This window comes from the organism of the source record quoted next, unplaced genomic scaffold, assembly GCF_019419815.1.
Source record: "Pyrus x bretschneideri cultivar Hongxiangsu unplaced genomic scaffold, Pyrus_bretschneideri_v1 Contig2, whole genome shotgun sequence".
Taxonomy (NCBI): Eukaryota; Viridiplantae; Streptophyta; class Magnoliopsida; order Rosales; family Rosaceae; genus Pyrus; species Pyrus x bretschneideri.
Window position 1 is genome coordinate 2680958 of NW_025999501.1, and position 12991 is coordinate 2693948.

The 12991-nt window shown below is 34.9% G+C and overlaps 1 protein-coding gene across 1 annotated transcript; it reads right to left on the bottom strand.

The window, feature by feature from the left end:
- Positions 1-3533: 3533 nt before the first annotated feature.
- Positions 3534-11178, bottom strand: LOC103957941 (synaptonemal complex protein 1-like). Its single transcript, XM_048583239.1, has 19 exons — positions 10909-11178; positions 10768-10817; positions 10350-10557; positions 10144-10269; positions 9907-10005; positions 8433-9109; positions 8105-8353; positions 7893-8021; positions 7739-7807; positions 7549-7659; positions 6934-7041; positions 6735-6845; positions 6571-6657; positions 5804-5893; positions 5590-5697; positions 5270-5356; positions 5075-5137; positions 4415-4517; positions 3534-3821 (listed from the first exon to the last, which is right to left on the bottom strand). Exons 1-18 carry the CDS (start codon positions 11060-11062, stop codon positions 4416-4418), a joined length of 2628 nt encoding a protein of 875 aa, XP_048439196.1. The 5' UTR covers positions 11063-11178; the 3' UTR covers positions 3534-3821; position 4415.
- Positions 11179-12991: the final 1813 nt, after the last annotated feature.

Consider the following 12991-nt stretch of genomic DNA (forward strand, 5'->3'; position numbering starts at 1 on the left):
CTGCCATCCAAAGGTTGGAAAAGCAAAGTCAATAACCCAAATTATCATCACACAAAGAAATAAAGTGCAAAATCCAAAATTAACCTATTGGAAAAACGACTCCAAAGGCATAAAATATAAGAAATCCAATTAAGTTTAGAGTCCAAAAATTCAAACAAAAAAATGCTAATAAACAATAATATTATCTCAAAAATTCTAAAAATCTGCAGCAAAGCGCGTGCATTTTTGCTAGTTATGAATGAAAATTGATAGGGGTAATTGATAACTCTGTGTGTCAGGATGTACTTGTGATGTAGATTTAGAACCAGTGGCTTATGTTTTCAAAGATTGTCAAGAGAAGTTTGTCAAAGGTTGGGAATGTATAATCAACAGTCAGACTACATTGATTTTCATGATTGATTTTATTTTAATCTTACTAATAAATCTTTCATATTTGGGGTTCAAGGTGGAGGTTAGTTTTTTCCCTTGCTTGTTGATTTATTTGGTATTGACGAAATAAATTTATTTTGAGCAAGACTTTACAATGACTGATGAGCCTATAATTGTTATTTGTATTTATCTTCTTGAATGGTTGAAGGCAAATACTCACAAGATTGATAAACCACATAGGATTGAATCTTTGCTCGTTATTCGTTTGGATTGGCTTAAGCTTAATGTTGATGGTTGCAAGAAGGGAAGTAACAATTCTATTGTAGCAAGTGGTCTTTTGAAAGATTCTAATGGTAAATTAAATTTTAGGTTTCGCGCCAATTTGGGCACAGGTGATATTCGCACTGCTGAGCTATAGGGTCTTACCTTGGGCTTACAATTGGCATAGAGATTACAGATTGAAGAATCATTGGTGGAATCAGCCTTTGCAGTCACAGTTCATTTAATGTTGCAAGCTGCTAGCAATAAACATCGTCTAGGTCCCCTTGTTTTGGCTTGTCGAGATTTGCTTTCAAGACTTTGGCATAGCGAATTCAACATGTCTACAGAGAAAATAATTTTGTGCCAGACAGTTTAGCGACCTACAGTTTTGATTTAGATTTAGGTAATTTTTATTTTAATAGTCCTCCTTGTTTAGTTAGTTTTCTTCGTGAGAATCCACTTGAGATGTCCCGGATTAGATTTATTATTGAGTAGGCTTATTTGAGTTTTTGCTTTTAGCCCCATTTTTCAACCAAAAAAAAAAAAAAACAATTGATACGAAAGGATTTTTTTTTTCTAAAATCAATAAATAATTTTCTTTTGCGTCTTAAAGGAAATTAGTTGAACTGTGAAATGAAAAAAAAAAAAATTATTTATTTAAGGAAAATTGATAATTTTTTACCTTCATGAGCCAAAATTTTCTTCGTTGTAGTTACTTCTTAAGTCATGTAATTTATTATTGTTTCTTTCAAATACAAATATTCTTATGTGTTCTTTGTTGTAGTATTTCTTAAGTCAAATTTGATTTCTCGGTAATTTTCACTATACAAATAATCTAGCTAGCGCGCTATTCATTGTAGGTACCTAAAAGGAATTTTCAAACCATAATTTCCTAGCCAGGTTTTTAGACGACAATTAAATGAATCATAGAAATGTATACTTAGAAAACATTGTGGTGTATTCCTTGTAGTTTACGTAATAAGTTGTTTTCTTCTAGGTTAAATAGTGGTTTGAGATTAACTTTTTAGACAATGCAGAAGAGTTTACAATGGCGTAGTAGTATGTATTGTTCGTTGTAGTCGCCCACTTAATCGAATGTTCTAAACAACACTTACTAGTTTATCTATTTGTACATAAATTTCTTTACAACTTTTTAAATAGTGTGATCAAGCTCACAACTAGTTTCAACACAATCAAACAAAAGTGTTTTTTCTTGCAACGGACGGCAAGATCCCAAGTTAGGGCCTTACCAAGGCTAGAAAGTTTGCCTTCACCTGAATCGTAAATGTTACATAACCAATCCAACAGGCCCAACGGATTATTAACATTTACAGATGATATCCGGGATTTGAAGTCCAAACTTGGCTTGCACGATTACGGAGATGACCTTGATCCTCTTCCTCTGTACTACAGAAAGATCAATTACACCATGACATTGCCTAATTTGCGAACCCTCTTGGGTTCATTGCTGCTCTTTCCTCTTCTACTTCCCGACCATGTCATCACTACTGCTAACCTTGCGCGGCTTGGATTGCACCGCAAGCAACATAAGCCAAGGTTCACCGCCAGTCCTTGGAAGCGCGCTCGTGCCATGTTCTACGGAGGAGGCTCTAGAACATTTAGTATGAAAATTGACGTACTTTAAACACCAAACCCAATTCCCCAAAGCCCTCAAGCCTCATTTGTGATTGAACACTTCAGCTCATTAGTACTTTTCCTAGAACTTCTTTTATTAAATTCAAGTTGAAACTTTTTATTAAAAATCCGAGCTGAAGCGACGCGAGGCACTGGTCCTCGTGGCATGTAGGAGTAGCCTCAAGAATTGACAGCACGGACAGGCCTTCAAAGGCAAGAAAATCAGGTACGAATGAACATAAACAGCGACTCTACACTCAAACTTCCCTAATATGCGAAGCCTTGTGTCAAAATTTCTCAACTCTACGTGTAAGGTACACATTATTGGGTTTGTAGCTCTGTTATGAACATTGCGGTCAAAATGTTTGCTACCGTTTACCGGTCATATGATATTGTTTGTTCTCAATGTTGTCCAAATTTCACTTGTTTGAGTCTAAAGTCAATTGATTGTATTGTGTGAGATTATTGAGAAATCGAGCTGAACTTGCATTTTGAGCGGTGGCTTTATGCCAAACCTCCACACAATGGGTAGCCTAATTTGGTATCGAATTCGCCATCCACGAGATTCGAACCTAAGTCCTCTCACTTCCAAGTGAAGTGGAATACCACCAGACCATAGTACTGAGTGGCTCCAAACCCATTATTATATGTATATGTTTGCAATCCATTTCCATTGCACGTGGAAATGGGCAGGGAATGATCAACTTGCAGCTCTTTAGTTCCTTATATAAAGTATGCAATGGCAAAGGGAAGGGGACAGTCAAACAACTTAACAAATTACATTCTTCAAATATAGCCTCTTAGCATATAAACAAAAGCCTCTCGAAAAGCAATCTTAACGCAAGTTTTCTCCAAGCATTTCCAAGAGATGGTTCTCTAAGGTCATCTCAAATATCAAGTAGTTTTACTTTCTTTCGACTCTCACAATCAAAGCAAAGCCTCCTATGACAAAGCTCTTGATTTCATTCTCTTGTCTTATGCAGCTTTTCTCTTATGAATTCCTCTTGTCATAGCTGCTAGGTCAATACAATATCCCTCCGAATTATTATTGTCATTTCAGGACAAGCTTTGACTCAACATTCACATATTTTGATTTAAATTATCTACATATGAAAAGTCCTTATCATATCAGGCAGGTAGTAGGAACCTAAGTTGAACCTCTCCCACTCAATGACAATCTTTTGTTATAAGTCAATTAAGCGTAATCTTTATCACTCAAATCCCGTCTGCTAGCGGTAACTAGTACTGACACGCTTGCAATCACCAAATTCATGTTCAAGTAAATTTTCAGCCTACATGGAAGGCCCATGGTGAATTTTGGGGATCAATTTAACATCTATTTACAGAGCGCAAATGCAATTAATCCAATACTGACAAGAGTTCAGCAGTGACAAAGCAATCCAAACAGAACCAGAAAATCAGTAAAATGCCATAGTTTCTATCTACATATATACAAGAGGAAGCCGCTGGTACAACAGAAACCCTGTACGTCGATCAGATCATATGCCAGCCTGCTGTGACTGATGCAGTTGGGAGGAACCACAGAGATCTCATCCCTGAACCCAAACAAAACAAGAAGACTGCAGTTAGGCTTCGATTATTTGTAGTATCGACACTGTAATTAGGCTTTGATTATTTGTAGCATCGACACTGTAACTGTATTGCAGACTCCCTTTGAAAGTTCTTAAAGCATTTGCAGCAGCATGAGCAAATCAAACTCACTTTGACTATAAACTGAGAGAAAAAATAGATGTTTGGCTCTGGCCTATTCAATATCTTCCAATTAAAGTAATCTAGAAATATCAAACAATTGAGCAGAGAAGAAGACATGATGTGCTAACTGATATAATGACTGCGTTAAGAACATAGTTTCCACGGAGTCATAAGATAGATGGTGAATAATAACGAGGTGAAAGCAATTGTGATAATTCACATTACATCTTATTTTATAACAAAGAAGCTCTTAATCTAACACACGCAACATTGATCAGATATCAGCCAAGATGAAAAGGCGTAGGAGAATAATTTGATAATCGCATAAAAGAGCTTACAAGGACTTACTAAAAACCAAAATCCACTGAATTGAAGAGGAGACGTCTTTTGTTTCAAAAATGAAATAAAACAACACAATAATCAGTTAAAAAAGTACCTTAATCAAATGCATAGGGATCATCTGCATATGGATTTAGAGACCCTTCTGAAAACAAGTCACCAATGGTTGATGGTTGTGGTTGACCTCCTCCCTTAGATCCCTACAAAACAAGTATAACAAATTACACTTTCTCAAATGCGATTCAAAAGGAACACCGCAGTAGTATAATTTTACATGCAAATCCAGGTTTTCAAATAGCTCAATACATTATAGAACTTCTAAATTATCATCGCATGTTTCCAATCGATAACTTTTGTTTCCCTTCATATATTCATCGTCGTGCTATTAATACCATTATATAAGCCAAGCCAAAACAAATTGGGAAGGAAAAACATGAAAAAAAAGTATCTGGATTTCTAATGTTTAGAGGATGAGGAATCTCGCAGAAATATCTCTTAAAAAGACTTAAAATGAAGCAAAATGAACTCAATTCCAACATTAGTACAGCCAGCCAAACCCTGCCCTGCCCCTGTGTCCTCTATTAACTATCTAAACCTCATCTTGTCTCTGTTCCAAGGAAGAGCCATAATGAGTTCATCAGGCCTTGCCGTTGTGCTATAAAGAGGTTCCGAGCAATATTGAGGTATGACAAAGTGGAAGCATCACCAGGGATTATAAAAACTGAAGTAGATAAGTAATCATTTTAACTTCTGTTACCTTAACAACAATCCTGGGAGTAGCAACTTTTGGTGTTCTCGTCCTTTTATGTTTTGTTGGATCCTGGTGTTACATATATATATATAATTCAGTACAAGATAATGTCCACACAAAAGATATGAAATTCTAGAGGTTTATTGATTTCATATACAAAACATAGCTGTTATATATTCACTGAAATAATCAGGTACATACTTCAAACATTACTGTGCTTCTTGTTTTCCTTCGTTTCGTGATTGTTCTTCCATTACTAGTTTCAACTTCATACTCCCGATGAGTTACCTGGCATGAAGTAAGTTGAGGAGGTAGAGGGAATAATGCATGAATTGATCAAACAATATCGGTAGGCAACATTAAACTCTTCAAACAACCACCAGTGCAACCGCAGATAAGTTTTATATGATATCTTCTTTTTCAGTACTGAGATGCATTTATAAGTTTATAACCTATAGAACAGAGTTGTTTTACCATTTAAGAATACACTAGAAGGCAAAACTAGTACAGAAGTTATATACCTTTTTGTGATTCTGTGGAATACTCAGTACACTTCCTGTGTTTATGTTCTCTACTTTCTTCAACAACTTTGACATTGGTGTTTGTGTTACTTCCAGTAAAGGTGACTCCTATCAATGAAATAGAATGACACATAACACATATCATAATCCTTCATATCTTTATTTTGCAGTGATGAAAAATAAAGTAACGTGATTTTTTCATTATTGTGCCAACCTTTCCGTCGTTCTCTGGTCTTACAAGAGAATGCTGACTTCTTTTTCTACTAACCGTGTTTCTCATCTGCCTTGAAGAAATGGAGTAATCCTGAGACAGAATGAAGTCATTAAGATCATAGAATTTCTGATTAGTTTCTCTTTTTGTGCATATACTCCCGATAAGATAATTTACGCTTCAACCACAAAAAAAAAAAAAAAAAAAAAAAATCTTAACAATATGCTTTCCAAGTCCCAACTGCCATGATCACTATGTTAACCATAGTCCTCATTGTTTCAGACCACAGTGTTTCCCAGTTCCCAACTCCCCCCATCCCTCTCCCTCTGTGTGTGTGTGTGTGAGAGAGAGAGAGAGAGAGAGAGAGAGAGAGGGAGAGAGCGGGACAACTAAGGATGCACTTGAAAAGTCATTGTGAGAAACATAAGCAGATGACATTGCTACATCCGCGCATACAGAAAATATTGCAGATGATGCAAACAGAATGCCCATAGAAGATACCAGCACTAAAATTACTATGAGACTTGAATCACGTGTAACCTAGTTTGATAGGGATAAAACCAAAATTGAACACTGGTGTAGTAATCTTAACTAAATCAATGCCATACAGTTTAAACAACATTTTAGTTCAATTTCCACAGCCACAGTAATCTATCTGGACAAAAATTAAGATTAACCAATACATCCAATCAATTGCACCTAAATAACTTAAACTAAATTTATCTGTGTTAGTGGATATGAGAGAGAGAGCGATCAATTTTTAAGCCAACCTTCTTTGAATTCACTTCCTGGTCCTCTTGTGGCTTATTACCCATAACTCTCCACTGCATTTGCAGTAATGCCCTCTGCTTCTCCTCCTGTAATAATCATCATTCCGAAAGTAAAAGGTACAAAAAAAAATAAATTATTTAAAGAATTTGTGGTAGATATGTACTTTGGACTTTTGAAGATCCAATTCACCCTGCAGCTTTCTACACTCATCTTCATGCTGAAGCCTCAAACCTCTCAGCTCGGCTTCATGTTCGCTCCTCATTGAAGTTATTTTCTATGAAAATAATAAACTGGTCAGTAAAGTAAGCATATAAAACTCTATTTAAATTAGCAGTTCCAACTTAATTCAGAGCTATTTGAACCTCTCTTAATTCGTTTTCAGCTTGCAGTTGGAAATGCTTTAGCTCTTCGCTGTGTTCAGATTTTAGATTCAGTTCCTTCCTATCATGTTCCTGCTGAATGCGACTGACCTAAACAGCATCAAGTATGAAAGTCAATATTATTCTAAACCAAATATGCTAAATTAGACCTTGAAGTAGAAACGTAGTCATAAGCATCAATGGTAACACCTTATCAAATATGTAACTCCCATATTAAATTTGGATCAATTCCTTATAAAATTTCACATTCATCAATAAACTGCAGATAATCTTTTTTAACAGGTTAGCTATTAATCCAAAGAGACTGAGCAATAAAATAATTTTTTTTTCCAAACTACAGTTGACAGATGCTGAGAATTAAGGGTGAATGCCAAGAACGAAATTTCTGTATAATCTGATACAAGTTCAGAGGTATTTACTAGTTAACATACGCAAAAGAATTACAACTCTTAACTGAAAGTAAATGTTTCATAATGTCAGAAATGGGTTAGAAACCAAAAAATGTGATTTGGTAGTAAGATACCAAACAAATGCATCATAGGAAAAAAATTATTATCAATTTGATATTTATAGCAAGCACCACTTTCCCTCACTTACCAGAGTAGTGTGTTCCTCCTGAACGTGCATCAAGTACTGCCTCGATTCTTCTTTGCATTCTTCAAGTTTTTTCTCACATTCTTTCTCCCTTTCTCCAACAAGTTTTTCAGCCTGAAGTTTCAAATGGATTACTATTGAAGAACATGATTTATTTCTTAACAATTGCAACAGATGATAACAATGAGCTAACCTTTTCCTTTTCCATGTTAACTATCTCCAGCTTCTCGACCTCATACTTCTTCCGGATGTCATTAATTGCCTAATTAAATCCCTCTTACTGTCAGTACTTTGTTACTAAAACTACCTATGTGGTATCCATATAAGTTTATTGCAAGAAATAACACCTGATCATTCCTCTGAGAGATATCTTTCAAATGCCTTGATAATTCCAGTTGTTTACTCTCTAGCATGAGATCATATTGCTTCTTATCTTCCACAAGTCTACTTTCAGCAGCGGTCAACAATGCCTTGTTCTGCAACAAATTACAGAATCATAAATAAATGCAGAATTGTATTATGCACTCCACACATTCTCAATTTCTCACTGAATTCAAACCTCTGAAATCTGTTCTTCGAGATTCTTCTCTCGTTCCTTATATTCCAGAATAAGTTGCTCCTTTTCCTCTAGCATGCTCTGGAGCTGGTTGACTTGTTTATCCATCAGATCCACTTGCTCTTCATGTTTTTTACCTTCCTTTAGTAGACCGTCTATTTGTTCATCTTTTTTCTGTGTCTCTGCTTGTAATTTCTCTGTATTATCTTTATTCTCAGTTTCTAAAGCTGACATTTTCAGCAACAGATCTTGCTGCAAGGTATAAAAATAAAGCTTAATATGGAAAAATTGCATCTCTAGTAATAAAATGAATGTGTGGGAACTTGCTAACCATTTTATTCTCTGACAATCTTAAACTTTCTGACAGAGAATGAATTTGCAGTTCTAATTTGGAGACCACCTTCTCTGTTTCAATCTTCTTTGAGACCTGAATCTCTGCTTCAGACTCCAAATTCTCTATCCTCTCTCTGGCTATACTGCATTCCTCTGATAGTTGTGCCATAACAGACTCCTGAACTTTCTGAAGTTCGATGACCTTATTGTTCAACTCCTGATTTAGCAATTGTATAGCATCTTTTTCTGATGTTATGTTCAGAAATGCATCATGCAGTTGATCATACTGTCTCTGAGCAAGCTTGGCACAAAGGTCTCTCTCCTGCTGGACCATCTTGAAGCAAGTGTCGTAGAGAGAGTTTAGCTTATCAAACTTGTCAAGAAAATCCAAACTTTGTTTATCCAATTCAGCCAGGTGTGCAGCCAACACATGAACGAACCCTTCAAGGTTTCTTATCTCAAGGACTGACATATCGAATCTCTTAACAAGGTCATCGTTGCTCAACTGAACATTGTGTTTTTCCATTTCCAAGTTCTCCTGAGCAGTTATCAAACGTTTAATTTCATCCTCTTTTAACTTTAACTCAAGCTGCACCTCACCCAACTTAGAGTTCAAACTCTCTGTAGCCAACCTATTAGTTGCTAGAGTTGCCTCAAAGTTCTTAAGCATGGCATCTGCAAGGAAAATACAAGAATGACTGCCTTTATAAAAGCAATTCCATGACAATTTGAAGTACATATTTTTGTATTGCGTTCAACAAGCTCAAGGTGCAATTGGTTTCTCAATGACTGCAACATGGAGGTAAGAACTAAACATATTGTCAAACATCTCTCTCTTTTTTTCATTGTCAGCAGTGCATGCTATTATACTTAGACAGTAGATTATTGACTATTAAAAATGTACTGCCTGATCTAAAACAAGTTTTAAGAGAAAATTTCTAGGTTCAAGTGGAAAAGAGTTTCATCTTCATCTGCCGATGAAGTAGAGAATGGTGAACATTTAAGACTAGTAGAATGTTATAAGCATACTCTTTAAGAGGCTTCAGGGGTAAGAGGAACATTGATAGAATTGCCTAACTTGAGTTTATATCTGTTTTCACCAGTACGAGTCAGAATGTTGAAAGTTACAAGGTGAAGTCTATACACCAATGTATTTGACTATCACTTAAGGGTATGAAACCATATACAAAATCAACTTATGTTGAAGGCTCCCCAGATCGTAAGGGAAAACTAATGCACGAGACGTATTCCATATGCCAGATTGATTCCATCTCCCTTTTGGAGGTAGGATGTAAGTTATTCAATGAAAGTAAAATGCTTTCTAAGAATGAGCTTCAACCATCTTCAAAATCAGTGAACAAACAAATTGATCCCCTGGTAAAGTTCCATGACTATAATCTAAAATTCAGAAAACTTGTCTGGTTCAATTAAGTGATAACATCACCTCTAATCTTAATGCATTAGATGTTTACCTTTTTCATCTATGAGATTTGCATTTCTTCTTCGCTCATCTTGATAAGATCTATCCCTTTCTTCATTATCAATTTTGAGTTCCTCAAGCTCCTTTTCACCTACAATTAGGATTTAGAAACATCACAGAACAGCAGATGAACCTTTATCCAGTCATACAATACATCATCCATAGATTCTAAAGTTCAATATTCTCTCAGAAAAACTGAAATCTAAATGAATTGGGGGAAACAGCTTACGGTTCCTTATAAGTTCCTCTGCAGACTCTAATTTTAGAGATAGACCATCCATCTGCTGATTTAAACCGTCAAGAGCTATGGAACTTGCAGAGAGTTTGCATTCAAAGGACTCTTTATCTTTCTCAGCTGTTAAAGAAAGTTAACGATAAATACAGCTGCGATCAAAAGCAAAAATGAAAGGTCAGGGAGCTCAAAATTATACTTACCATCCTGAACCTGACCAGCTAAAAGCTGCAAAGTTTCCGTCAGTTGATCGCACAGAGTTTTCGTTGAAGAAAACTTAGACTCCAATCCTTTCCACATCTTTTCGTCTTCCTTCTGCTTCACCTTAAGCTTAGCATTTTCATTGAAAGCATTCTGCAATTTTTCCTCTAATGCACGAATATGCTCCACTGATTTTTTCAGCTTATTGTTCTGAATTTGTCATTTAATTAGTTGATCAGATAACTTCGAATTTGTATTCTTACATATATCTATCTGTATTGACAAGAAATTGAAACCCTAACTAATCGAAGCAGATTGTGAGACGCAAAAATCAAACCGCACAAATGCGCAATCATACATTCACACGCACAGGTAGAGAGAGAGTGATCGATAGAGAGAGAAACAGAGAGAGAGAGATACCGCCATTTCGAGATCAGTTTTCACTGAAGCTTGCTCTTTCACTAATTTCTCTGTAATCGAAATAAACAACAACGGATCGTCAACAAAAACTCCGTGATTCCGAAAAAATAAACCAAAAATTCAATATTTTCAGTTCAAAACCTGCAGTGAGCTTCAAATTTGCGAAGCTTCCCGAAGCGATCGAATCTGGAGGACGCGAAGAGTAAGAGAATATCTTCGGAGCTCCTGAAACCGATTTGGAGAGGGACTTGAATTGATCCAAGTTCCTCATGCCCGGAAACCCTAGCTTTTGCATTTTCGAAACCTAAATTTGATCGCGCAGAGAAAACCCTAGAAATTTGTCTAACGATTTCTCTTTCTCTCTGGAGCTCTGCGAGTTCTGGAGTTTCAAATGTACAGTGAAATGAAATGTATTTGGCGCCAAAGTAATGCTATAATATATATAGTTTTTTTTTTTTTTTAAAGGGATTAAACGTCGTGCAAGTTTTATTTTGGAAGTTTTAACAAAATATTTTTGGTAAGAAAAATAATATTTTTACTTTAAAAAGTTATTCTGATATTATTCATTTATAACACTTTTTGTTTTTTTATTAAAATTTAAAATTTTCAAATTCTTTTCATTAGTTTTTATTTTTATTTTTTATGATAACTAAAAAATAGACAAGATAATGCTTAATTCAAATGTCAGTGGTCTAGTGATAATATTAAGTTGGTCTTGTAAATGAGAAGTCTTTATTTGTGGATGATGAATTCCTTGAATACGAATTCGATACTTAAATTGTATAAATTTGTGTTTACCAAGAAATTTTAAGATTTATATTTTTCTCGATGTTAGATATAATACTTTTTGTTTTGTTATTTCACCAAGAAATTTAAAGTCATTCGCATCTTGTGTTTGTATTCAAAACCATGTTGTTTATAGTTTTGTTGGTGTTAAAATCAAACCGAGTCGTACTTGTGTCTACGCGTGATTTACCTCAACTCTTATTTTCATTCTCAATGCCAAGAGATGGCTTGAGATAAAGTATGAGAATATGTGTGCCACTGTTGGAGACTACCCACAGACAATGTGTGTGCGGTGATTTGTAAGTTTGCGTTTAGATCTGACTTCTTAACCAAACAACATAACACCAAATGAAATGCTATTAGGTTTTTTTATGCCTGTAAAACCGAGAACTTGAAATCTTGTGTATTATGCTTTGCCTAATAACGTAAATGGATGAAAAGTATAAATGAAAATTTGAATGTAATCATTTCATTGGTCGAAGCAAGATTACAATTATTTAAGAGAAAACTTATGGCTAATTAAACTTGGTACTTTCTTGCATGATTTAGTAACCAAACACTAAACAACACTACCATAACGGGTTTCAGGTCATGTTAAGTAATTGGGTCGTTATGAGTCCTTCATTAATAATGGACTCTTAACTAATCTATCCATCGATAACCCACTTCAACTCATTAAAAATATGTTAGTTTGGTAATTTTAAACTACTAAAAATAAATTTACTGCAGTAGTCATAGGATAAGTGAGAAACTGACATTAAAAATCTCACTTGTCCTATAACTACTGTAGTAAATTTTTTTAATAGTTTAAAATTATCAAACTAACATTTTTTAATGTTGGTTAACGTGGGTTGCAGTGCTCAACATCAGTCAACCGTCAAGGGTAGCCAACTTTGACCGCTCATTATGGAATTTTTAATGTAGTTTTTTTTTCCTAAAAACACCGATGAACATTAAAAAATTCATAATAATTAATTTACAAGTGTGAAAAATGTGAAATAATATGCAAATGCTCATGATCGTATCTTCTACATTTTGACAAGGGGTTCATTGTCGTTTAGCTTTTTAAAACCCTCTAAACTCTCATGAACAGTGTTTTTAGGGAGATTTCAATATAATTATTTACATTCATAATAATTAATGTGTGAAAAGAATACACAAACACTCGTGATTGCATCCTCTACAATGGTTACATCGTAGTTTAGATTTTTACAACCCTCCAAGCCTCATGAATAGTGTTTTTTCTTTGAGCGAAAAATTAATAATAATTAATCTACAAGTGTGAAAATGCAAAAAATAAAAACACTTGTAGTGACAAGCTCTATAACTTTTTAATGAAGGAGTCAACTCTGAAATTCAACATCATAATCCATAAAATCCTAGATTTATATTTAACTGTCGTTTACGTTTACACTCATTCTTTTCACCTAGATTTATA

Excerpts from the sequence above, each read along its gene's own strand:
- LOC103957941 (XM_048583239.1), bottom strand. The coding sequence starts at position 11,062 with ATGCAAAAGCTAGGGTTTCCGGGCATGAGGAACTTGGATCAATTCAAG. Across the intron at positions 10,270-10,349 it reads AGCTGGTCAGGTTCAGGATG|CTGAGAAAGATAAAGAGTCC; the intron begins GTAAGTATAATT and ends TTTCTTTAACAG. Across the intron at positions 5,698-5,803 it reads GACCAGAGAACGACGGAAAG|GAGTCACCTTTACTGGAAGT; the intron begins GTTGGCACAATA and ends TTTCATTGATAG.